The following is a 25,283-nucleotide window of genomic DNA, read 5'->3' on the forward strand; positions in this document are numbered from 1 at the left end:
CGGCGCTGAGTTATTTAAAATTCAAAGATGTGAATGTTTTTAAGGAGATAACAACATATGTGCTTGAGCCACATTGAAATGGAGGAAAAACTGTCAGAAAGAAAGACTGAAACATGAATTTCGTTCATTGAGAAAACAGTGATAATGTAAACTGACAGATGCAGAAGCGCTGAGGTTAAAATATGTAATAAAGACATTTTTAGGGGGGTTATGTTACTTTAACAGGATTAGTTTTAGGGATTTAGTGCAACCAGGTGGAACAGAAGGAACGTCTCTGGGTGTTGCCATATTATCACTACACCCCATATAATTTAAGTAAACTTCTTAGGTAACAACTAATATTTCTGTGGTAAATTTGGAGAATATATCTATTCGTAGCATTAACAACGAAAGTATTATTGGGTGTTGTTTGAGTGGGTTCTCTGGCCATGTTCTGGAGTGGTGGGCTCCCATCAGGTGGCCTATGGCTCCTGCGGATGTGTACAGTTTGTTGTGGGTCGTTGGTGGGCCGAGGGGGATGCGCAGAACTCCGGTAAGCATCCCTCTCTCTTGACCTCCCAGAGGAAGGATGCAGGATGAAGGATGGTCTTTCTGCTGGGGTTTGGTGAGGCCTAAGGACTGGTTTTGGCCTGCCTGGCAGGGATGGCTGCGTTGCTGGTTTGGGCGGTGGGGGTCCGGCCTCTTTGGCCTGGGGGCTGCTACTCCTGTGCTTTGCTGGCGAGCTACCTTGGTGCCAGGTATGTGGCTTCCCTGGAGTGGTGCCCTGTGTAGGACCAGCCTTCCGGAGCCTGGTCCAAATGTTCTTTGCTGCTCTTGGGTGCTGTGAGTTGAAGGGCCTTCTACCGTTCTAGCCCCAAATCTGACTGAGAAGAGAAGACAAAATGATGGCAAAACAGGGACTTGATCATGAGAAATCCCATTTTCAAGACTGGAGAAAGAATATTGAATTCATATATTCCAGATTACAATGATAAATAAATTCATCATAAGCTACGTTGTTGGACTAAAATGTGTTTGTTCAGAAATTGGGTAAAAATCTGCTAATCCAGAACATATTGTTGTGCTTAATTTAGATCCCCTGCCATATTTAGCCATGCACATTCTTGACCAAACATTAAAACAAAAATATTTTCAGGGACTCAAAATGTAGTCTGATAAAATCTGAAATTGTTGAACACCTTGATGTCCCCATCTGTTTGTCCTCTGCTGATCAGGTTCTACCTAAACCAAGCAGATCTTGTCTTCATCTAGCAATTGTAAATGTGGGGGGTTTTGGCAAACACTTCTTCTTGTAAGAAGTGTTTACAAAATAAGCCAGTTTCCTGCTGCAAATAACCAACCTGGGTCACTCATCTGGTTCCACGACTGTCTCGCTGCAGCTCCATTACTCTTGGTCAGTTTTATTTTATCTACCTATCTGCCCTCCAACACACAGCTGTGCAATATCTAATCCCACAGCTTGTTCCAGTGGTGCCTACCAGTGCCACACCGACCTTTTACATCTATGAACGCAACTGGTTCCTCATTGAGTCTGTATTTCCCATCTGTTTAGTACATGCAGTTTCATTTTCCTCATTTCAGTACTTAGCCCAGACGACAAGACTCTCAACCCAACCTTTTCTCTCCATAGAGACCTGCCTGGAGCAAGATAACAAATAACCTCTAAGATGATACACATTAATTTTTCATTTTGGAAATAAAACTAATTTTAAACCTTCTTTGCTTCATTGCAGATTTTTCTCTGCATGTGGGTCAGAAATCAGTTTATCAAAGGTCCTGTAATTCATATTTCCACGTGTTGTGGACTACTTTTTATGTGGCATCACATAAGCTGTCTGCCACTAAATGTCAGTTATGTCTTTCTGCTTTTAACTGAGAGTGAACACATTAATTTTACTACTTCCAATTGTGATGCAGACCTGATTTCAAAGGCTTAAATTAGTTTATCAAGCATAACTTGATTAATATTTGCAGACATTAATTTACAGCATTACTTTAACAGGTTGTTCTCACAAAAATCTATGCATTGTTGATTCAAGACTTGATGGTTTTTCCCATCATCAGTGTGCTTATCACAAAATGAGGATCTGGGTAACAGCAGAATCTTTAGATGTCAAATATAAAGCTCACCTTTTAGTAAAGGTTCAATGAACTTTGCCTTTATTTTTTAGTATTTTAAGTACACTTCATGTTTTTGCTTCCCTTCTAACTATCTTTTAGTTAGCTTTTAATTGTTTCCAACTATCTATTGTCGTAGATAGTTCCATCACACCTACAAATGACTGCAATATGGAGGACTATCAAAAGGCACGGGAGAGAGCAAATGGAGAGACTGCATTGAATCCAAGTTTATTTCTGAGCTGAGAGGATACATCAAAACGAAGATTCTGTCTAAAAAATACATGTTTTATTGACTCTTAAGGTAGTTGGAAATTCACAACTGCCTAAACCACAACATTTATTGTTTTTCTAAATCTGGCTCCCCAATGTGGCCTTGGCAACTTCTGCTAACTGGCTATCAACAAAATATCTCCTGGATGTTATATAAACACGACGCTCTTCCCCAGCAATCCCCTACCAGCTGTGTGCTGATAGGACTATGCGGCCGATTGATAAAACTTCCATCTATCTTCTCAAGGACAATGGCGCTTCTATCAGTGTTGACAGTCTAATTTTTGCAAACACTGTCAGACTTACATTCGCACCCTCAAGATTCCACCGTAGCCTTGCTGAATCTTTACTTATGTGTGTGTTGCTTAACCCTGCTGAGGTTTATTGTACTGTTTAAGAATAGAGTCTGAAATATGATTTTTTTCCCCCTCCTATCTTACTTTACCTAAATGTGTGATTTCATTACTTTTCATAGATTTTACCAGCGAAAACCAAACATTATTAGTAACTTGGACTTTAGCTGCTCTTACACCAATGAGCCAGCTTTCTTAATTAGATTACTTAGTTCAACTTCAGCTCCAGTAAAAGCAATATATTATTAGCACCTGAAAATGTGGATTAAAGCTGTTTTGTACCAGTGACTCAGCTTCACTAGTTAGAATTTAGTGGAATGATGAGACTTCTTAGCACAAGATGCTTTCCCCTACATAGAGGACTTAATGATATAATTACCTCTTTAGAAAGATTGGTTTAGAACCAGCTCTTACCAGTAAAACCCAAAGGATTATTAATGTTATCTGTATCATTTTAATATTGACCAGAGATTTTTAGATTTCTCAGAAGGATTCATAGATTTTTAGATTTCTTAGCATTTGATTTGTTTTTCTGTGTTCTTTGCGATTGTATTGTAATTGTATGTACAGCGCTTTGAGTGTCTCGTTACTGAAAAGTGCTATATAAATAAACTTACCTTACCTTACAAAGCAGGGCTGCTAAATAATATTTGCACCTTGTTTGACCTAATCTTTGATATTGTTCTAATCAAAATGTTTCTCTGGTGTATATTTGTGTAAAATATTGTTACACAATTATAGATGTGTCTTAATATATGTGTGATCCATGGGAAATGTTCCTCTATTCTGCTCTGATACAACTATCAGTGTGACTACTTAACCTGAGTGTCAAACTACAGTAAAGGTTTATTTAGATTCAGTCCAGTAGAGGGTGTGTGTGAGTTTCTAGCATAGTCATGCTGTAGCACAATAAAGTAAAGGAAAAATGGACATACGTTTTTATTGGGCATGAGTACTCACTATCACTAAGAGTAAAAACTGAAATTACAGAAATGATCAAATGAACTGGACAGGTGCTGCAGAAGGTTGCATTTTATTCCTGTGCATGTGTGGGTACTCTCTCGGTACTTCAGTTTCCTCCCACACTTTCTACACATGCACGAAACCTGAAAGGTTATGTGACAATGCACCAATATGTCTGTTTCAAAGTCATAAAGTGACCAAGGGGTTTAACTGCCTCTGGTTAAGTAATATTTAAAGGGTTTTAAAAGCCTAGTCATTAAATTCTGTGACAGAATCAATGGTTGACCTTTCTACTTTGAGCTAAATTAAGGTTTGCACGTTTCTGCTTTGTATTTCTTAGCAACATCACAGATTAAAGTTTATTTCAGTTTTCTTCTCTGAAATTAGTTTCCATTAAACGTTTGAAACATACTTTAACTCACAAGTGTTTTTTAAAGAACCGCAAACAACCACTTCCTTTTCTGGGTTTCTCCAGTGCAACATTTTCAGGTAACAGAGTTTCTGTATACTCCTCATAAGTAGATGGTCCCCATGCTCTCCTTGAAGCAAGCTAACCGCTTCCTTTTCTCAGCACCTCCTCCTCAACAACATTTAAAGCAGACAATAATATTCCAGCTTGCCTCTCACTCTCTGATGGTCATCATATATGGGCTGAAACAAGCTGCTCTGTTCTTCATTCAGCTGTTGAAAATGTGCAGCCTCTCTGCAGGTACAGAGCGGATTTCTGTTTCTGATTAATGATTTTATACAGATTTTAACTGACATTTTGTCTAATATTTATTTGTTTTCTTCACTGTCAGCGACCTAACCTAAAGTCAGTAAATTTCAGTTTAAATTAGTTTTAGTATTTGTCCAGCAGAGGGCATGTGTGAGTTTCCAGGATAATTCTGATAAGGCACAATCAATTAAAAGAGCAATTCACTTATTTTAAAATGCGGTTCGAAATTGGGTTTGTGGGGCTATAATAGGAAGGCAGTACCCTATATATTTGGTGTGGAAAATAAACCTGATGGATATTGTATGAAATTAGACTGGACTGAGGCTCTGTGGAGATCCAGTTAGTTGTTAGCACAACAGTTGTGGGAAAGATGGGAATTTTGAGTTTGTTTTTTATTTCCTAAAGCTTCAAAACTCTCTACGTACTGGTATAATATAATATAATTCACTAAGCAGTAAAAAAACGATAAACAAACAGAGCAGTTTTTTTTTTTTTGACTCAAAATTATGCGCCATTGTGTTTTCTTTTTGACTCTTCTTATTTGTGTAAAACACTTGTAAATGTATTCTTCTTCTGGGATGTGTCGGTATCCAGAGGAGACTTAATCCAGCTCACTTGCAACATATCCAACAACGATACAAAAATGATCCAATGGACCAAAGACAGATATTATTTTTCACACTCCTACTCCTCTAATCGAAGTTCTTCAAATTTCTCCTCTAACAGTCTGAGAATAGACCCAAAAATACCATCTACGTTTAATATTTCTAATGCTCAGTATGATGATGCAGGACTTTATACATGCATTATAACTGAGAGTAAAGGCCTTAACAATAAGGCACTTCCAGAAAGCAAAATGCAACAGAAGTGCAGGTTTTAAAAGTTGTCTAAAAGAAGAGGTCAAGTTGCACAAGAAACAAACACTACTTATAATTTTAATCAGGCTTGAACAGCATAAAAGAATCACTTTCAACAGCTGGTTATAGTGGTTGTAACACAGTATAATAAAACTCAAATTAAGCTAAGCAACTCTGAACTCTCGCACGTCTGTTTGAGCCTAGATCCCAACTCTGTGGAAGTTCTGCATCTGACTTTATTTTGAGGAAAACATCTCACTTAGCAGTTCATTTTTGACAAAACTTTTTGGGCCAAAAATAACTAACTCCAGCAGCAGAATTGCAATAAAAATGATTCTGACCCAAACCTGACAAGGTGACATGTGGAGCTAAGAGTTAAGCTCTGCCAAACAGCAAGTAACCACTTCCTTTTCTCACCACTACCTCCGCAACAACATTTAAAGCAGACATAGTGTTCCAGTGTGTCCCTCGCTGTCTGATGGTCACCATGCTCAGCCTGAAGCAAGCTGCTCTGTTCTTCATTCAGCTGTTGAATACGTCTAGCGTCTTTGCAGGTATGGAGCGGATTTCTGTTTGGGCTGCATGATTCTTCAATTAATATGTCCTCTAATAACTATTTGTTTTCTTCAAAGCATACCACTGGGATGTGTCGGTATCCAGAGGAGACTTAATCCAGCTCACTTGCAACATATCCAACAACAATACAAAAATGATCCAATGGACCAAAGACAGATATTATTTTTCACACTCCTACTCCTCTAATCGAAGTTCTTCAAATTTCTCCTCTAACAGTCTGAGAATAGACCTAAAAGTACCATCTACGTTTAATATTTCTAATGCTCAGCATGATGATGCAGGACTTTATACATGCATTATAACTGATAGTAACGGCTTTAACAATATGACATGGAATGTAACAGTAACAGTATTTGAGAACCAAAAAGGTACGTAGAGCAGTTACTGAACACTTCTGCAACACATACTGGAATGTTCAAAGTTTAATCTTTGTGCTATGTTGATAATCTTTTCTTTTTTTTCAGAAATCAGTTTATTACTGTATATTACATGCACACTACTACCTGCCTTTGGACTGATTTTATGTTGCACTGCATTAGCTGTCTGCCTCTGCAGGTGAGTGATATCTCTAAACTTTAAATAAAAAATAAACACATAAATTTTAGTCTTTCTGGTTCTGATGCAGGTCTGACATTTAAACTGAACTGAATAATTTACTACATGTCATCCAGTTTAGATTTTGTTTAGTTTAACACACATGCAAGCATTAATTCAGAGCTTAATGTTACAGGTTGATAATGATCATATATTGAAGCACATTGCTATCTATTTTATGAACAATAAATGTAAGAGTAAATGTGTATTTTTTAATGAAATTCTGAACCTATTTGTTGTTAATATAAACCAGAATGGTAACCCTCAGAGATGAAAAGACTCATTTAGTGCTTTTTGTGGAGTTTTATTGACTGGGTTGGGTGCAAAAATACAACAGGGAAGTATTAGACATGAAAATTTGTCAGTGTTTAAGAATTATATGTTTTCAATTATTTATTATATAAAACACGTTTTAAATATATTTGGGGGGTAATAAATACAAAAAAAATAAAAGAGCTAGGAAAAATAAAACAACAAGAAATTTACTTGTATTAAATAAACAAAAGAAAAAGTTCAAGAAAAACTGTATGATTGAAAATCTGCTTTAAATAAAATTTGAACCCATATTTCTGTTAAAACAAAAATATATTTATATCTGATTAATTGATCAAATATTGATTAAATTTATTCTTCTTATTATGTTGTTGCATTTAATGTGGCGCTAATTTATATGTCCAGCTACATTTTGGTCCTGTTTTATTTTATTAAGTAATTTATGTATTTATGAATGTGTTCTTAATTATAGCAGGGTTGCTCCTCCGTACTCTGCATATCTGCAGGTCAGAAAGATATTTCAGCTTTAAATTTAGCAGAAGAAAAATACTTTTAATACTTATAACTAAAATAACCCCATATTTATTATTTTATCTGAAAACACATTTAACATGTAAAGTCACTGAAATGCCATCCTTGGTTGCTTTTCAATGCTCTGCATCTAAGGCGCCATATGCGTGCGTCACTCTTTAAAGTTTTTATCTGTCATTCATATTTACCTTTTTCCTCTAATCAGACCACACCAGAGCATTATTGATCAACTATAGTTTTAGCGTTTTCAGTGTAATTTTTGGGATATTTTTTGTAAGGAGAAAAAATGCGACTGGAAACCAAGATCTGGACCTGAACAACAGCAGAATCTTGAGTTGTGTCGTGTATAACGTTCAGCTTAAATAAAAGGTGGGAGAAACTTTATTATAATCAATCTGTCTTTATTTCCAAAAACTACCCAGTTCCCTTTGCAAACCTTCCTGTTATTTTTCCTTCTCAGTCTTGAAGTCATTTTTTTCTACTTTCTAACTCTGCAGGCAGTTCCTTCACAGATTAAAATGACTGCAATGTAGAGGAAAACTGACAAACTGGACTTAGACGCATATCGATCACCAGATCAGAACAACGTGATATATGTTGTTTTGCATTGCACACAATGCTAAGCCCATCTTTATTTCTGTGTGAAGTTCTTGCAAAGAGTTTGTTTTTGTCGTCTTGCCTGCCTTTCTCCAGCATGCTCAGCATCAGTCATTGCGACGTGTCAAACTCTAGTCCTTGGGGGCCGTTGTCCTGCAAGTATTGGATGTATCACTGATCCAGTGCACCTGAATCAAATATATACATTACCTCTTCAAATTGCAATCAAGTTCTACTCAGTCCTGCTAATCACCTGAATCATTTGATTCAGATGTTTTGCAGCAGATATGCATCTAAAGGTTGCAGGACACTGGCGCTGAAGTTTTTAATCCCTGAGTCAGGGGTTTTCTTCAAGCGTGTAACCTGGCTCCAAATCCAAAGTGAGAAGACTTGGGAAAACCCAAAAGCCACTACCTGGAGAGGTCAGTGGCTATCTCTACCGCCAAGAGAGGTTCTGATGCAGAACTATAGAGCAGAAATTTATCAATCAGAGGAAGAACTAGTTTTAAAAGTGTAATGTATCTTTATGTTCCACTGTGTAACATTTTCTCTGTTCTGGTCTATAAAACCGTCAGTACAATTTCTACAAATGTTGTTCATAACTGAAATAAAATAATCTGACTTTTGACTTTATCTGAGCGCCAACCTAAAATCAGTAAATTTCAGTTTAAATTAGTTTTAGTATTTGTCCAGCAGAGGGCATGTGTGAGTTTCCAAGATAATTCTGAAAAGGCACAATCAATTAAAAGAGCAATTCACTTATTTTAAAAAGCAGTTCAAAATTGGGTTTGTGGGGCTATAATAGGAAGGCAGTACCCTATATATTTGGTGTGGAAAATAAACTTGATGAATATTATATGAAATTAGACTGGACTGAGGCTCTGTGGAGATCCAGTTAGTTGTTAGCACAACAGTTGTGGGAAAGATGGGAATTTTGAGTTTGTTTTTTATTTCCTAAAGCTTCAAAACTCTCTATCTACTGGTATAATATAATATAATTCACTAAGCAGTAAAAAAACAATAAACAAGCAGAGCAGTTTTTTTTTTTGACTCAAAATTATGCGCCATTTTGTTTTCTTTTTGACTCTTCTTATTTGTGTAAAACACTTGTAAATGTATTATTTTTAGAGTTTCATTAATAACCTTTGTACATTCTTTTAAAGCAGTATAATTTAATTCCATTATGTTATTTAAAGGAACATTTCTTTTGTTCATCTTTCCATTTGCTTTTGCTAACACAATTTGGTCTGTATTTGTATGTATAAAAAGTGAAATTAAATAAACATGTACACTTACATCTGATTTTGAATCCGAACTGGGGTCTGTCTGTGTGAAGTTTTTGTACTGGCTGGTTTTTGTATGTTAAAGTCATTTAGAAAGCTCAAAGCATTTAGGCATTGCTGACTTTGTCACGCTGCAGCTCGTTCTGCAGTGATGGTACGGTCCTGAATTATCTTATACTGCCACAACTCGTGACGGGTCCTGGTCACCATTGTTTATATAGACGAGAAGGCACATTGAGCTGATGTGTTTGAGTAAGACACATGAAAAATGTCTGAATTCAGACCTTCACTGTGTGATTCCTCCAACGAGACAACTTGTTAATAAGTTGAAAAAGTGCATATTAAAAACCCTTTATATCAGCATTTTCTTTAGTTAGTTAGGTAGTTTCGTTTTTTCGGATATTAATAACATGCATACATCCATTGCGCCAATGCACAAAATCAACAAAAATGCATATCCGAATAGGGGTGGGTAGAAGTAAATAGCTTATATAATCCCAACCCTTCATACAACTCTTTTTTCAAAATACAAACATCAGCTTCTTTCAAAAGCTGCACTCAAAAAAAAATAAAAGTTAAACGAGTAAAATAAGTATGTGACTTTATCAGTGTTTGTGGTTGTGCTGGATTTCCTCTTTCCTGTACCGAGGAAACATCATGGTTAAAATCACGTGTTTCTGCCATTACAGTCAGTGTGTGAGAGATGCTACGAGTTTTTACTACCTGCTTGGGTAAAAGAAAATTAAATTGCAGCATTGTTTACCAAAGGAAAACTGGGTCAGACCTCGGTGCACGAGCTCTGCATTTCATCATGAAGAGGGGAGCAACCCTAATCCATCCAGAGACAACGTGCAAGAAGGTGAGAAATTTAAACGTACACATAGTTGTATTAAACATCATGAACTACACCAGAACAGGATGAATTGATGGCGATGTTCACAGTATCTGCAGCTAGTTGAAATGGTTTGCTGATTGTGCAAAACAAAAAGATCTGAGAGTGTATCTGAGATAGCATCAGATGCTGAGACCACGTGACCTTAATTTCTCTGCTTTACGAGAAGCCGACACTCAGAGGTTTTCAAAGAGGGCAAATAGACAACTGCGACCTCCCAACTACATTATTGCTATTATTTCTATAACAATTTTTTGTTGTCGCTATACTTAATATTCCTTTTATACTTAAATGTTGAATGCCTGAGTTTTTTTAAATAAAGATTAAAACCCCATCAGTTTAGAGTTTCTTTTGACTGCTAAACTTAATTAATTTCAATCTGTTGTCCAACTTTTCTTTCTGGCGTCTTGGGGGGGGGACACCACCAACACTGTTTACAGTGGGGAGGGTTTGCTGTTGACCTCAACTCGAAATGTTGGGGGTCGGTGGGCAGAGTACTTCGAAGACCTCCTCAATCCACGTTTTTCACGAATGCAGAAAGTTAATTGTGTGCCAAAAAGACATGGCTCTCTTTGCTCTGCAGAGAGGTGTTCAGTGGGATTATTCAGTCAAAGATGTCTGAAAGATATGCCAACATTGCAGCCCAGAGGATGGAGAAGAGACGAGCATTCCTGGCACGTGATTTAATTGCTTTTAATTTACTGCCTCAATGTTGAGGGGTTTACCCACTTTAGTTATGCATAAAGCCACATGATATGATGCTTTAGATGTCTTGTCATTTACAATGGTAACAGTATGAACTACTTTCTGCTGTGAGCCCAGATCATTTAGCCTCCTTTTGCTTGGCCCAGACTCTGTCTCTTCACCCACCACCGGTTTAGGTACAAAAAATCAATCTATTTTGTTTCTGACAGGCTAGCTGAAGTTGGCTAAATGCCTGCAGTTACTTTTTCAAGTTTATTTTTTCCGTCTGTCGTACCCCCCCTGAAAAACTCTGAAGGTCCACACTTTGAAATGTCCTGGTCTAGCTGGATGTCCTTATTAAAGGATTAATAAGATAAACAAACACAAGGACGCTGTCAGATAGAAGGGGAGGTTGTTCTTCTCCTGGCACCTCAGGTGAAACACAAAGATCCATTAGGCCCAGTTTGCAAAAGATTTTGGGAAAAAGAAAGCTTTTGAGTTCTTAGGTGTCTAAGATTAAGTGGGAGAGCCCTGTCAGTATCTAGAAGCAAATTTTCTCTTTATTTTACAAATGACTGCTTATCAGCTTTCTTATCTGAAAGTTGTTTCCTTAAACTTATTTTATCCACTTCCTTTTCTTAGCACTTCCTCTTCATCTACATTTATAACAGACAATAAGGTTTCTCTCTGTCTGATAGCCACCATGTTCAGCCTAAAGCAAGCAGCTCTGCTCGTCATTCATCTGTTAAAAATCCAGAATGTCTTTCAAGGTATCGTGCAGATTTATTCTTACGTTACATGTTTTCATCCTAGATTTGAACTGAGTCTTACTGTAGCATTGGTCTTAATATTTCAGTATCAGCGACTGAAATACATCGGAATATGTTGGTGTCCAGCGGTGACCCGGTCACGTTCACTTGCAACATATCTGAGAATTCCACAGTGCTAATCCATTGGACCAGCGGCAGATATTATTTTACATATTCCCGCTCGCTAAATCAGACAAAATCAAATTTCTCTTCTGAAAGAGTGAAAATAGACTCCAACATACCTTCCAAGCTCTGCATCTTTAGAGCTCAACGTGATGATGCAGGACTTTATACATGTACTATAACTGATGGAGGAGGATATCACAAAATCACATGGGATTTAACTGTATCTAAGCAAGAAGGTATGTAGAAATAAAAAAGATGACTGATCACTTCTACAGCATAAAATGTACTGTTTAAAATCATCCTGCATGATACTGATTATCTTCTTCTTTCAGGTACTCGTTTCTTAAAGTATGTTTGGTTCATTCTATCACCTGCCATTGGATTGCTTTTATGTTGCATCACATCGGCTTTCTGCCTCTGCAGGTGAGTAAAATCTTTTAGCTTGAAATTTAGAAGAAAAAAAATACATTTATCCTTACAATCACAATATTTACAATTTCATATTTATTACTTTATCTGAAAACACTTTTAACATTTAATGTCACTGTCATGCCATCCTTGGTTGCTTCTTACCGCTCTGCGTCACTCTTTAAAGTTTTTATCTGTCATCCATATTTACCTTTTTCCTCTAATCAGACCACACCAGAGCATTATTGATCAACTATAGTTTTAGCGTTTTCAGTGTAATTTTTGGGATATTTTGTGTAAGGAGAAAAAATGCGACTGGAAACCAAGATCTGGACCTGAACAACAGCAGAATCTTGAGTTGTGTCGTGTATAACGTTCAGCTTGAAGAAAAGGTGGGAGAAACTTTATTATAATCAATCTGTCTTTATTTCCAAAAACTACCCAGTTCCCTTTGCAAACCTTCCTGTTATTTTTCCTTCTCAGTCTTGAAGTCATTTTTTTCTACTTTCTAACTCTGCAGGCAGTTCCTTCACAGATTAAAATGACTGCAATGTAGAGGAAAACTGACAAACTGGACTTAGACGCATATCGATCACCAGATCAGAACAACGTGATATATGTTGTTTTGCATTGCACACAATGCTAAGCCCATCTTTATTTCTGTGTGAAGTTCTTGCAAAGAGTTTGTTTTTGTCGTCTTGCCTGCCTTTCTCCAGCATGCTCAGCATCAGTCATTGCGACGTGTCAAACTCTAGTCCTTGGGGGCCGTTGTCCTGCAAGTATTGGATGTATCACTGATCCAGTGCACCTGAATCAAATATATACATTACCTCTTCAAATTGCAATCAAGTTCTACTCAGTCCTGCTAATCACCTGAATCATTTGATTCAGATGTTTTGCAGCAGATATGCATCTAAAGGTTGCAGGACACTGGCGCTGAAGTTTTTAATCCCTGAGTCAGGGGTTTTCTTCAAGCGTGTAACCTGGCTCCAAATCCAAAGTGAGAAGACTTGGGAAAACCCAAAAGCCACTACCTGGAGAGGTCAGTGGCTATCTCTACCGCCAAGAGAGGTTCTGATGCAGAACTATAGAGCAGGAATTTATCAATCAGAGGAAGAACTAGTTTTAAAAGTGTAATGTATCTTTATGTTCCACTGTGTAACATTTTCTCTGTTCTGGTCTATAAAACCGTCAGTACAATTTCTACAAATGTTGTTCATAACTGAAATAAAATAATCTGACTTTTGACTTTATCTGAGCGCCAACCTAAAATCAGTAAATTTCAGTTTAAATTAGTTTTAGTATTTGTCCAGCAGAGGGCATGTGTGAGTTTCCAGGATAATTCTGATAAGGCACAATCAATTAAAAGAGCAATTCACTTATTTTAAAAAGCAGTTCAAAATTGGGTTTGTGGGGCTATAATAGGAAGGCAGTACCCTATATATTTGGTGTGGAAAATAAACTTGATGAATATTATATGAAATTAGACTGGACTGAGGCTCTGTGGAGATCCAGTTAGTTGTTAGCACAACAGTTGTGGGAAAGATGGGAATTTTGAGTTTGTTTTTTATTTCCTAAAGCTTCAAAACTCTCTATCTACTGGTATAATATAATCTAATTCACTGAGCAGTAAAAAAACAATAAACAAGCAGAGCAGTTTTTTTTTTTTGACTCAAAATTATGCGCCATTTTGTTTTCTTTTTGACTCTTCTTATTTGTGTAAAACACTTGTAAATGTATTATTTTTAGAGTTTCATTAATAACCTTTGTACATTCTTTTAAAGCAGTATAATTTAATTCCATTATGTTATTTAAAGGAACATTTCTTTTGTTCATCTTTCCATTTGCTTTTGCTAACACAATTTGGTCTGTATTTGTATGTATAAAAAGTGAAATTAAATAAACATGTACACTTACATCTGATTTTGAATCTGAACTGGGGTCTGTCTGTGTGACGTTTGTCACAAAGGGGTGGTGGTTGTAGAGGACACAAAGGCAGGCAAAAGGGGACAGAGGTGGAGCAAAAAATTAAGATGTTTGATAATTCAAAACGAAAATTACAAACCACAGTCCAAGGTCAAAAATCTGAAGTTCATGAAACTAGACAAATCCAAAAACCAAACCAGGAACATGAAGGAAAGACAGTGGAGGGCAGAATTACTCAGGGCTGACTAGGGCAGGATTGAGCAGAATCACAATAACCAGCAGTGACTAAACAACCAGAGGGGAATTTGTACTGAGGAGAACTGATGAGTAAAACAAGAAAAGGATGAAACTAATGAGAAGAGTGGAAGCTGCTGAGAGTCAGAAAACACTGACCAGAAACTAAGAAGCAGTACACAAACAGAAAAACAAGATATAAGAAAGACTCAAAACCAACAGGAGACTGGGATACTCAGAAACATTAAGAAAACAGGAAGCATAGAGAACAAAGAACAGAAAAGAAAACCAAAAAAATACAGGAAGCTACTAATTAAAAAACCCAAAGATAACTCTACATGTTCGTAACTGTGACAAATAACAGCTTTGCACGCTTTAACTATGAATATATAGGTTCCTCTCAGGGTATTTAGATTTCCTGCCACCATGTATTTATATCATACTCATCGGAAATACGCACGTATTAATTTCCACACCTGTTTTATCTTATTCAGGGTAACTGAGAGCTGAAGGTCTTCTGTCAGAGACATCATGGCAAGCTTGACATGACTATAAAACCTTTAAGATACCAGGTGTAGAAACACCATACTGACAAGGCCCAAAAAACTCCTCTAGAATACTTTTAGAGGTCCTTCGACTACATGTCTCGTTTTACACTGGACATGAAAAAAATGTGCACCACCCCCTCCTCCAGGTCTACCCACACAGATACCCAGCACAGTCCAGAACGCGTTTTACACCAGTGTTCCATTCTACATTTGGCAAACGGTGGAGCATACAAGGCCTGTACCTTTAATTACCTCTAACAAAGAATAAACAAGTATTTCTGAGGGGATATTTCCTCTGTGACGTTTAAAATACCAAAGTGGTCGTTAGGTACTCCAGATAACCTTAAGAGGCACAAGTGTGGTTAAACGTGTGCACCCTGCGCTTTACTCTCTGACTTAGACCCTGTGTTCTCTCTTACCCAGGTAGAGGAAGGTCTGAGCTATAAATAAAGGTGTGCATTATCATCATATTGTTATCTTCACACAGTGGTAGGACCCTTAAACCATTTCAGGTAAAATATCTGATGACCAGTGACCAGTTTTTGTTGTTTTTTTATTGCCTGTACAAAGTTCAGTGAGTGAGCTGCCTGTTTTTGTTGCCCTGTGCGAGGAAACACATTAGCTATTGAGACCAGAATCACACAGCCTAGGGTTATGAACTGTGTCTCTGTGGCGGCTGATTTTTACATGAATAAAAACCCTTCACCATCATCATGTGGTGGCCATTTTTATGTCTGTGCTTGGGTCCAATTACACCACCATTATAATTCATGAAATGGTATTTGCAATTAGGCAAATAGATAACTTCATCTCAAGTTTGTTATTAGAATTATAATCCTAGATTTAATATTTCAACAGGTGTGATAGATGTGCTTCGCTATGACCCAGAAGCATAAATCCAAAACTCAGAACAAAGCGATAACTGTTGTTTTGCATTGTACGCAATGCTAAGCTCATCTCATTTCTGTGCAAAGTTCTTGCAAAGAGTGTTTTGTTGTTGGTTTCCCCGCCTTTCTCCAACATGCTCAGCATCAGTCAGTGCAGGGGTGTCAAACTGCATTCCTTGGGAGCCGTTGTCCTTCAATCATTAGATGTATGATTCCTTTGCAGCAAAACCATAGAGGAAGGCTGTACGGCATTCACAGAAATATAAAGCCTCAACTGACCTACAGTAAAAGCTTCCTTTACTGTTCTGTGCCTGAATCAGAACTCCAAACGGGACTATCTACATAGCCCTCCTTGAAATCTGATAATTAAACTAATATTTGATACCTTTTAGGGTTAGAAATAGCTTTTTTTTGTAGAAAAATTGCATCCCATTCTATTCTCCTTGAATAGGCAGAGTCCAGGTTACCATGTGTTGTCTGTCTTACTTGGTGTTTGCTTTTGCTAGGTGATTAGTTTTGTTTTGTTTTAGTTTTTTTAGTTTACTCCTTATTAATACGTGGATGACAGTGGATTAATCAAATATTTTTCTCTGTAACCTTCAATAAACTTATATTGTCTATGGATTGGTCTTTATTCCCTTAACAGGTCAGGAATTCATTTTCAGACGAGTTACATTTATTTCCAAGCTATGAGAATGATTTGACTTTGTCAACTAGGAACACTGGCTGGTTTTTGTATGTTAAAGTCATTTAGAAAGCTCAAAGCATTTAGGCATTGCTGACTTTGTCACGCTGCAGCTCGTTCTGCAGTGATGGTACGGTCCTGAATTATCTTATACTGCCACAACTCGTGACGGGTCCTGGTCACCATTGTTTATATACAGGTCCTTCTCAAAATATTAGCATATTGTGATAAAGTTCATTATTTTACATAATGTCATGATGAAAATTTAACATTCATATATTTTAGATTCATTGCACACTAACTGAAATATTTCAGGTCTTTTATTATCTTAATACGGATGATTGTGGTATACAGCTCATGAAAACCCAACATTCCTATCTCACAAAATTAGCATATTTTATCCGACCAATAAAAGAAAAGTGTTTTTAATACAAAAAACGTCAGTCAGTCAGTCATTTTCTACTGCTTATTCCATAGTGGGTCACGGGGAAGCTGGTGCCTATCTCCAGCAGTCTATGGGCAAGAGGCGGGGTACACCCTGGACAGGTCGCCAGTCCATCACAGGGCAACACACAAACAACCATGCACACACTCATTCATACACCTAAGGGCAATTTTAGATTAACCAATTAACCTAACAGACATGTCTTTGGACTGTGGGAGGAAGCCAGAGTACCCGGTGAGAACCCACACATGCACAGGGAGAACATGCAAACTCCATGCAGAAAGACCCCCAGCCAGGAATTGAACCAAGGACCTTCTTGCTGCAAGGCAACAGTGCTACCAACTGCACCACCGTGCAGCCCAACAAAAAAAAACAACAAAAAAAAACGTCAACCTTCAAATAATCATGTACAGTTATGCACTCAATACTTGGTCGGGAATCCTTTTGCAGAAATGACTGCTTCAATGCGGCGTGGCATGGAGGCAATCAGCCTGTGGCACTGCTGAGGTCTTATGGAGGCCCAGGATGCTTCGATAGCGGCCTTTAGCTCATCCAGAGTGTTGGGTCTTGAGTCTCTCAACGTTCTCTTCACAATATCCCACAGATTCTCTATGGGGTTCAGGTCAGGAGAGTTGGCAGGCCAATTGAGCACAGTGATACCATGGTCAGTAAACCATTTACCAGTGGTTTTGGCACTGTGAGCAGGTGCCAAGTCGTGCTGAAAAATGAAACCTTCATCTCCATAAAGCTTTTCAGCAGATGGAAGCATGAAGTGCTCCAAAATCTCCTGATAGCTAGCTGCATTGACCCTGCCCTTGATAAAACACAGTGGACCAACACCAGCAGCTGACATGGCACCCCAGACCATCACTGACTGTGGGTACTTGACACTGGACTTCTGGCATTTTGGCATTTCCTTCTCCCCAGTCTTCCTCCAGACTCTGGCACCTTGATTTCTGAATGACATGCAGAATTTGCTTTCATCCGAAAAAAGTACTTTGGACCACTGAGCAACAGTCCAGTGCTGCTTCTCTGTAGCCCAGGTCAGGCGCTTCTGCCGCTGTTTCTGGTTCAAAAGTGGCTTGACCTGGGGAATGCGGCACCTGTAGCCCATTTCCTGCATACGCCTGTGCACGGTGGCTCTGGATGTTTCTACTCCAGACTCAGTCCACTGCTTCCGCAGGTCCCCCGAGGTCTGGAATCGGCCCTTCTCCACAATCTTCCTCAGGGTCCGGTCACCTCTTCTCGTTGTGCAGCGTTTTCTGCCACACTTTTTCCTTCCCACAGACTTCCCACTGAGGTGCCTTGATACAGCACTCTGGGAACAGCCTATTCGTTCAGAAATTTCTTTCTGAGTCTTACCCTCTTGCTTGAGGGTGTCAATAGTGGCCTTCTGGACAGCAGTCAGGTCGGCAGTCTTACCCATGATTGGGGTTTTGAGTGATGAACCAGGCTGGGAGTTTTAAAGGCCTCAGGAATCTTTTGCAGGTGTTTAGAGTTAACTCGTTGATTCAGATGATTAGGTTCATAGCTCGTTTAGAGACCCTTTTAATGATATGCTAATTTTGTGAGATAGTAATTTTGGGTTTTCATGAGCTGTATGCCAAAATCATCCGTATTAAGACAATAAAAGACCTGAAATATTTCAGTTAGTGTGCAATGAATCTAAAATATATGAATGTTAAATTTTCATCATGACATTAGGGAAAATAATTAACTTTATCACAATATGCTAATTTTTTGAAAAGGACCTGTAAACGAGAAGGCACATTGAGCTGATGTGTTTGAGTAAGACACATGAAAAATGTCTGAATTCAGACCTTCACTGTGTGATTCCTCCAACGAGACAACTTGTTAATAAGTTGAAAAAGTGCATATTAAAAACCCTTTATATCAGCATTTTCTTTAGTTAGTTAGGTAGTTTCGTTTTTTCGGATATTAATAACATGCATACATCCATTGCGCCAATGCACAAAATCAACAAAAATGCATATCCGAATAGGGGTGGGTAGAAGTAAATAGCTTATATAATCCCAACCCTTCATATAACTCTTTTTTCAAAATACAAACATCAGCTTCTTTCAAAAGCTGCACTCAAAAAAAAATAAAAGTTAAACGAGTAAAATAAGTATGTGACTTTATCAGTGTTTGTGGTTGTGCTGGATTTCCTCTTTCCTGTACCGAGGAAACATCATGGTTAAAATCACGTGTTTCTGCCATTACAGTCAGTGTGTGAGAGATGCTACGAGTTTTTACTACCTGCTTGGGTAAAAGAAAATTAAATTGCAGCATTGTTTACCAAAGGAAAACTGGGTCAGACCTCGGTGCACGAGCTCTGCATTTCATCATGAAGAGGGGAGCAACCCTAATCCATCCAGAGACAACGTGCAAGAAGGTGAGAAATTTAAACGTACACATAGTTGTATTAAACATCATGAACTACACCAGAACAGGATGAATTGATGGCGATGTTCACAGTATCTGCAGCTAGTTGAAATGGTTTGCTGATTGTGCAAAACAAAAAGATCTGAGAGTGTATCTGAGATAGCATCAGATGCTGAGACCACGTGACCTTAATTTCTCTGCTTTACGAGAAGCCGACACTCAGAGGTTTTCAAAGAGGGCAAATAGACAACTGCGACCTCCCAACTACATTATTGCTATTATTTCTATAACAATTTTTGTTGTCGCTATACTTAATATTCCTTTTATACTTAAATGTTGAATGCCTGAGTTTTTTTAAATAAAGATTAAAACCCCATCAGTTTAGAGTTTCTTTTGACTGCTAAACTTAATTAATTTCAATCTGTTGTCCAACTTTTCTTTCTGGCGTCTTGGGGGGGGGACACCACCAACACTGTTTACAGTGGGGAGGGTTTGCTGTTGACCTCAACTCGAAATGTTGGGGGTCGGTGGGCAGAGTACTTCGAAGACCTCCTCAATCCACGTTTTTCACGAATGCAGAAAGTTAATTGTGTGCCAAAAAGACATGGCTCTCTTTGCTCTGCAGAGAGGTGTTCAGTGGGATTATTCAGTCAAAGATGTCTGAAAGATATGCCAACATTGCAGCCCAGAGGATGGAGAAGAGACGAGCATTCCTGGCACGTGATTTAATTGTTTTTAATTTACTGCCTCAATGTTGAGGGGTTTACCCACTTTAGTTATGCATAAAGCCACATGATATGATGCTTTAGATGTCTTGTCATTTACAATGGTAACAGTATGAACTACTTTCTGCTGTGAGCCCAGATCATTTAGCCTCCTTTTGCTTGGCCCAGACTCTGTCTCTTCACCCACCACAGGTTTAGGTACAAAAAATCAATCTATTTTGTTTCTGACAGGCTAGCTGAAGTTGGCTAAATGCCTGCAGTTACTTTTTCAAGTTTATTTTTTCCGTCTGTCGTACCCCCCCTGAAAAACTCTGAAGGTCCACACTTTGAAATGTCCTGGTCTAGCTGGATGTCCTTATTAAAGGATTAATAAGATAAACAAACACAAGGACGCTGTCAGATAGAAGGGGAGGTTGTTCTTCTCCTGGCACCTCAGGTGAAACACAAAGATCCATTAGGCCCAGTTTGCAAAAGATTTTGGGAAAAAGAAAGCTTTTGAGTTCTTAGGTGTCTAAGATTAAGTGGGAGAGCCCTGTCAGTATCTAGAAGCAAATTTTCTCTTTATTTTACAAATGACTGCTTATCAGCTTTCTTATCTGAAAGTTGTTTCCTTAAACTTATTTTAACCACTTCCTTTTCTTAGCACTTCCTCTTCATCTACATTTATAACAGACAATAAGGTTTCTCTCTGTCTGATAGCCACCATGTTCAGCCTAAAGCAAGCAGCTCTGCTCGTCATTCATCTGTTAAAAATCCAGAATGTCTTTCAAGGTATCGTGCAGATTTATTCTTACGTTACATGTTTTCATCCAGATTTGAACTGAGTCTTACTGTAGCATTGGTCTTAATATTTCAGTATCAGCGACTGAAATACATCGGAATATGTTGGTGTCCAGCGGTGACCCGGTCACGTTCACTTGCAACATATCTGAGAATGCCACAGTGCTAATCCATTGGACCAGCGGCAGATATTATTTTACATATTCCTGCTCGCTAAATCAGACAAAATCAAATTTCTCTTCTGAAAGAGTGAAAATAGACTCCAACATACCTTCCAAGCTCTGCATCTTTAGAGCTCAACGTGATGATGCAGGACTTTATACATGTACTATAACTGATGGAGGAGGATATCACAAAATCACATGGGATTTAACTGTATCTAAGCAAGAAGGTATGTAGAAATAAAAAAGATGACTGATCACTTCTACAGCATAAAATGTACTGTTTAAAATCATCCTGCATGATACTGATTATCTTCTTCTTTCAGGTACTCGTTTCTTAAAGTATGCTTTTTTCATTCTATCACCTGCCATTGGATTGCTTTTATGTTGCATCACATCGGCTTTCTGCCTCTGCAGGTGAGTAATAGTTTCTAACTTTAGATTTACAATTAATGTAACATTTTTTCTGCTTGGTTTAAGAGCTGCTGGTAAAATGTGACAGCTCAGGTACATCTTATCATTATGTGTGAAACTGAAAGCATCGATTGACTTGAATTTAAAAAAAATTGTAAATTATTTCTCTCGGTCCCAAGAAAGAGTGGCTTGTGGTGCTGTTTTTGCTAAATGATGCTGTTTTTATAAAAATAATAGTCAATGTATTGTAATATTTTAACATGTAGGATTTAAAAATGTTTTTTTCAGAACTTTTTACTTATAAGTTTTAGGATTGTTGAAGATCAGATTTCTTTTAACATAATGTAACAAAACAGACCGAGTGGAAAAATACAATCCCCGGGCAAAAGCTGCAAACATGGAATAAAAAATATTAGTGTTATTTTTCTTATCTTTTTATCCACAATACTGTGCAACAGTCTTGAATCATCCCTAATTTCTATAACTTTGCTTCCATGCAGCAAGAGTCTCTTTTTGGCTCACCTCTTAACTCTGAATAAATTAACTATGAAATATGAAAAGGTTCCTTAACTAAATGGATGGGCCCCATAAACTACTTAGCAAAGAATCTGTTTTAACTTTTATCTTAAGGAACTTTCTTATAGTCTGCGATGGAGACTATAAGATTTTTTTGATTTTGTCCCATTTTAATGCAGGAGTTATTTCCCTATTTTTTAAAGGGAGTGGATGTTTAGATTTACTTGTTCGGATTATGACTATTGTTTTGTATAGAGGCAAAGGTTCACTTTACAGTGTGGCCTTCAGAGCCACAGCTTATATGCTGTCTTGACTTTTTTGTTTTTTCAAATGAATGAACATCATGTGTCTAGCTAAACATGGCCGATCTAATAGACCCCTTGTCGTATCTAAGATAATGTGCTCTGTACCTGTTGGTGTTTAAACAAATGTGGTTCAGAAAACAGAGGATGTTTTGAAAGAGTTTGATATTTTAATCTTGCTCTGGGATTTAGGTCTGTTTTACAAGAAAGAAAATGTTAACTGTTTTAACTTCTGTGCCGGTTGAACAACGAGATTAGTTGGCATGCAAGAGCGTGTCTTAGCACAACTATTACCATTTAAAAAATAACAATCAAGGTAAATCAGTAACATAAAATAAATCACAGCAAAAACATGTTGAACCCATTTTCAGAATGTTTAAAAGTCCCGGTCTTATGCTTAGCTACATAATTAACTGTAATACTATGCTGTACCCAGTTAGTTTCTGTGTTATCAATCTAGGGGATGTATATCTCACCTGATGTAAACATGCTTTGCTAATAAAAGAGAAAACCAAAGCTTTTCTTGTGCAATGTGAGTCTAGTTAGTTGATTTTCTTGTTAACTTTGAAGAAGGAACATGCTTATCTTCTTTTCTGTTGTTGAAGGATAAACTCTCTTTGTTTCCCACATCCAGTCATGGCTGGAGATGTCTGGCTTTCTAGAGAATATAACCTAAACTAGTGCTTAAGTGGGTTCAGAATACATACTTATTTCCAGAGTATGTTTCCCATACACCCTGGTGGAGCTTGAGAGGCTCTGCAAAGAGGAACGGGTGAAACTGCCCAAAATAGGTGTGCCAGGCTTGTGGCATCATATTGAACAAGACTCAATGTTGTAATTGCGGCTAAAGGTGCATTAACAAAGTATTGGGCAAAAGTTGTGAATACTTATGTACCTGTAATTTCTTGGTGTTTATTTTTAATGTATTTGCAAATAAACATTACTTTTTACATGGTGTTATTTTTGGGTGTTGTGTGTAGAGTTTTAAAGGACAAAATATTTAAACCATAAAATGGCTGTGAAGAAAAACAACACAAAAAGTGCTTCAAATACTCCAATTAAGTTCGTTGTGTCTGTATACACTATAGTCTTTAGGTTCTTTTGTAATTAGACACACCTTTTTTTGTCCCTAAGGACATGCTTGACGAACGTTCTCCATTGAAACATGAGGAACAGCAGCTGATTTTGACAAGTCACATACCATCTAGCGACGCGTCTGATGAAGATGTTTTCCGTTTCAACATGTCAGTTATGTCCTTAGGGACAAAAAATTGTGTCTAATAACAAAAGAACCTATAGACTATATGCTTCAAATACTTTCCAAATGCACTGTTAATATGGCCAAAAGTATGACTTTGAAACAGTAAAAAAAATTTAATATTAACTGGTTTATCTCGGCAGAAGTTGTGGAAGAAGAAGCGAATGCCAAGGTCCAGTCCAGTACCCCCGGTCTCAATCAGAACGACAGGTCAGAAATATATCTATATGTTGTTGTGTTCAGCTCCTTTTTCTGCTTTTCTTACTGTATGAAATGCTGAATTAAATTTTATTTTGACACATCACTTCTTTGTAAACGCTTTAAGTGTAAAAACTTCCCCAAACCCATTTTGTTTCCTCCTCTACTGCCATTACACCATTAGAGTATCTACTGTTCAACCAGTATCCCAGTCTCTTTCTCTGCTTTCCTCACCATTCTTCCTGGCTGTAGTTTGAGCTTATAGCTGTGCACAGCTGACATTGTTTCTTTTTGTGTGAGTCAATTGATCTGAAAACTACATTTTCTGCTTTCTGAATGTTTCTGCCTTTGTCTCTCCCATGAAAGGACTGTGACTCTGTCTTTACGCCGCAGATTGTCCCTACAAATCTACCAGATAGTCCAAATTGCTGGAGGAGCAAACAGCAGAGGAACGACTACACAGAGAGACGGAATTCAATTTATCAGACATATCAAGAAAGAGATACGTGTTTGATGGACATTACATAATGCGTTTCAAATAAGTAAAAAGACAGGAGGACAGATATGAAGAAGACCCATCCCAACAACATGATCGTCTTCATGTTAAACAGTTCTATTTCTATTATCTCTGTCATACTGAAGCTTTCAAACCTTAGGCCATTGCACCAACTGTCAAGCATAGTACTGGTAGCATCATGCTGAGGACCTGTATCAGTACCAGTGGTACTGGTTTATCATGGAAAGAGGACATAATAATGAAGGAGGATATAAATTCTTCTGTTTCTTCACATCTTAGCAACTAATTGCTGAAACTTGGACTCGACTGGGTGATCACCGAGAGCACCCAGTTCTGTATGTAATGTTTTTAATGCCCATTTTAATAATTTAGTGTCAACACCCCATTCCAACAGATAATCCCATTGATTGCTTATTGATCTGAGGTTCTGATTGAAATTCCACCATCACATGTTCAAAAAGTAGGTCAAACCAACCAAATATAACGGACACATGGTAGAAACTTTGCTGAAAACAGATTTAGCGATTTACATTCAACATCAGGTTAAACTTTAAAGGATGCAGCCCCTGAATTTGGACACAGCAATAGTGAATGACATCCGTCATTCACTATTTGACATCCAGGCTGAGCAATTCAAATTCAGTTTCTGATGGCACAAGTTTCTTCCCATAAGGTCCAATCACAGGGCAGAGGACAACCTCACATTTGATGTCCTCATCAGACAGCCAATCCTCAATGAGCAAAGAAGCAGCTTGGCAAGCCATCCAGCAATCTAGTGATAGCACAGCCCTGCAACTGCAACTCTAAAATAAAAACATGTAGAATGCAGAGCACAAAGGCCACAGAGCATGACGTAGTTTAAAAATTATCTTTCCTGAAACGTGGCAACATCAAACTTTTTAATGCATTACAATTCATTAAATCATTCAATAAGTGTCATCATTACTTCCTATTTTGCACAGTACAATACAATAAGTTTTTGTTTGTGACGCATGTTTTTTTTTTTTACAAATTTAAACTAAAACTTTCTTTTATACTGATCTGTCTTTTTGTTGTTTGTTTTGTTTGGTTGACAGCTGACAACTGGGAAGTGTTGGTGTTTACTTGCAATATATCTAATGATAGCACAACTTTGATCAACGTATGCACATCTATATATATCTCTATATATATAGATATATATATATATCTATATATATAGAGAGAGAGAGATTAACACTACATTGTTTATCTCACAGTTCTGTAAA

The 25,283-nt window shown here is 37.6% G+C and overlaps 2 protein-coding genes and 1 long non-coding RNA gene across 5 annotated transcripts; all 3 read left to right on the forward strand.

Annotated features, from left to right (window-relative positions):
- Nucleotides 1-5,929: 5,929 nt before the first annotated feature.
- On the forward strand, nucleotides 5,930-8,926 carry LOC124871822. Its single transcript, XR_007039122.1, has 4 exons — nucleotides 5,930-6,226; nucleotides 6,323-6,413; nucleotides 7,535-7,625; nucleotides 7,754-8,926. It is a non-coding gene; the product is annotated as an uncharacterized LOC124871822 (long non-coding RNA).
- Nucleotides 8,927-9,851: 925 nt separating this feature from the next.
- Nucleotides 9,852-13,978, forward strand: LOC124871706. Of its 2 annotated transcripts, XM_047371179.1 has the most exons (6): nucleotides 9,852-9,995; nucleotides 11,411-11,482; nucleotides 11,569-11,883; nucleotides 11,980-12,070; nucleotides 12,357-12,447; nucleotides 12,576-13,978. In XM_047371179.1, exons 2-6 carry the CDS (start codon nucleotides 11,416-11,418, stop codon nucleotides 12,609-12,611), a joined length of 600 nt encoding a protein of 199 aa, XP_047227135.1. In that variant the 5' UTR covers nucleotides 9,852-9,995; nucleotides 11,411-11,415; the 3' UTR covers nucleotides 12,612-13,978. The 2 variants fall into 2 exon arrangements, with proteins under 2 accessions (XP_047227135.1, XP_047227134.1); XM_047371178.1 differs by lacking the exon at nucleotides 9,852-9,995 and having other exon boundaries at nucleotides 10,006-11,482.
- Nucleotides 13,979-19,031: 5,053 nt separating this feature from the next.
- Nucleotides 19,032-25,059, forward strand: LOC124871805. 2 transcript variants are annotated; one of them, XM_047371375.1, is made up of 6 exons: nucleotides 19,032-19,175; nucleotides 20,590-20,661; nucleotides 20,747-21,061; nucleotides 21,158-21,248; nucleotides 23,465-23,531; nucleotides 23,886-25,059. In XM_047371375.1, the coding sequence occupies exons 2-6, from the start codon at nucleotides 20,595-20,597 to the stop codon at nucleotides 24,045-24,047; spliced, it is 702 nt and encodes a 233-aa protein (XP_047227331.1). In that variant the 5' UTR covers nucleotides 19,032-19,175; nucleotides 20,590-20,594; the 3' UTR covers nucleotides 24,048-25,059. The 2 variants fall into 2 exon arrangements, with proteins under 2 accessions (XP_047227331.1, XP_047227330.1); XM_047371374.1 differs by lacking the exon at nucleotides 19,032-19,175 and having other exon boundaries at nucleotides 20,144-20,661.
- The last annotated feature ends 224 nt before the right edge of the window (nucleotides 25,060-25,283 follow it).

This window comes from Girardinichthys multiradiatus, chromosome 7, assembly GCF_021462225.1.
Source record: "Girardinichthys multiradiatus isolate DD_20200921_A chromosome 7, DD_fGirMul_XY1, whole genome shotgun sequence".
In the NCBI taxonomy this organism is placed as follows: domain Eukaryota; kingdom Metazoa; phylum Chordata; class Actinopteri; order Cyprinodontiformes; family Goodeidae; genus Girardinichthys; species Girardinichthys multiradiatus.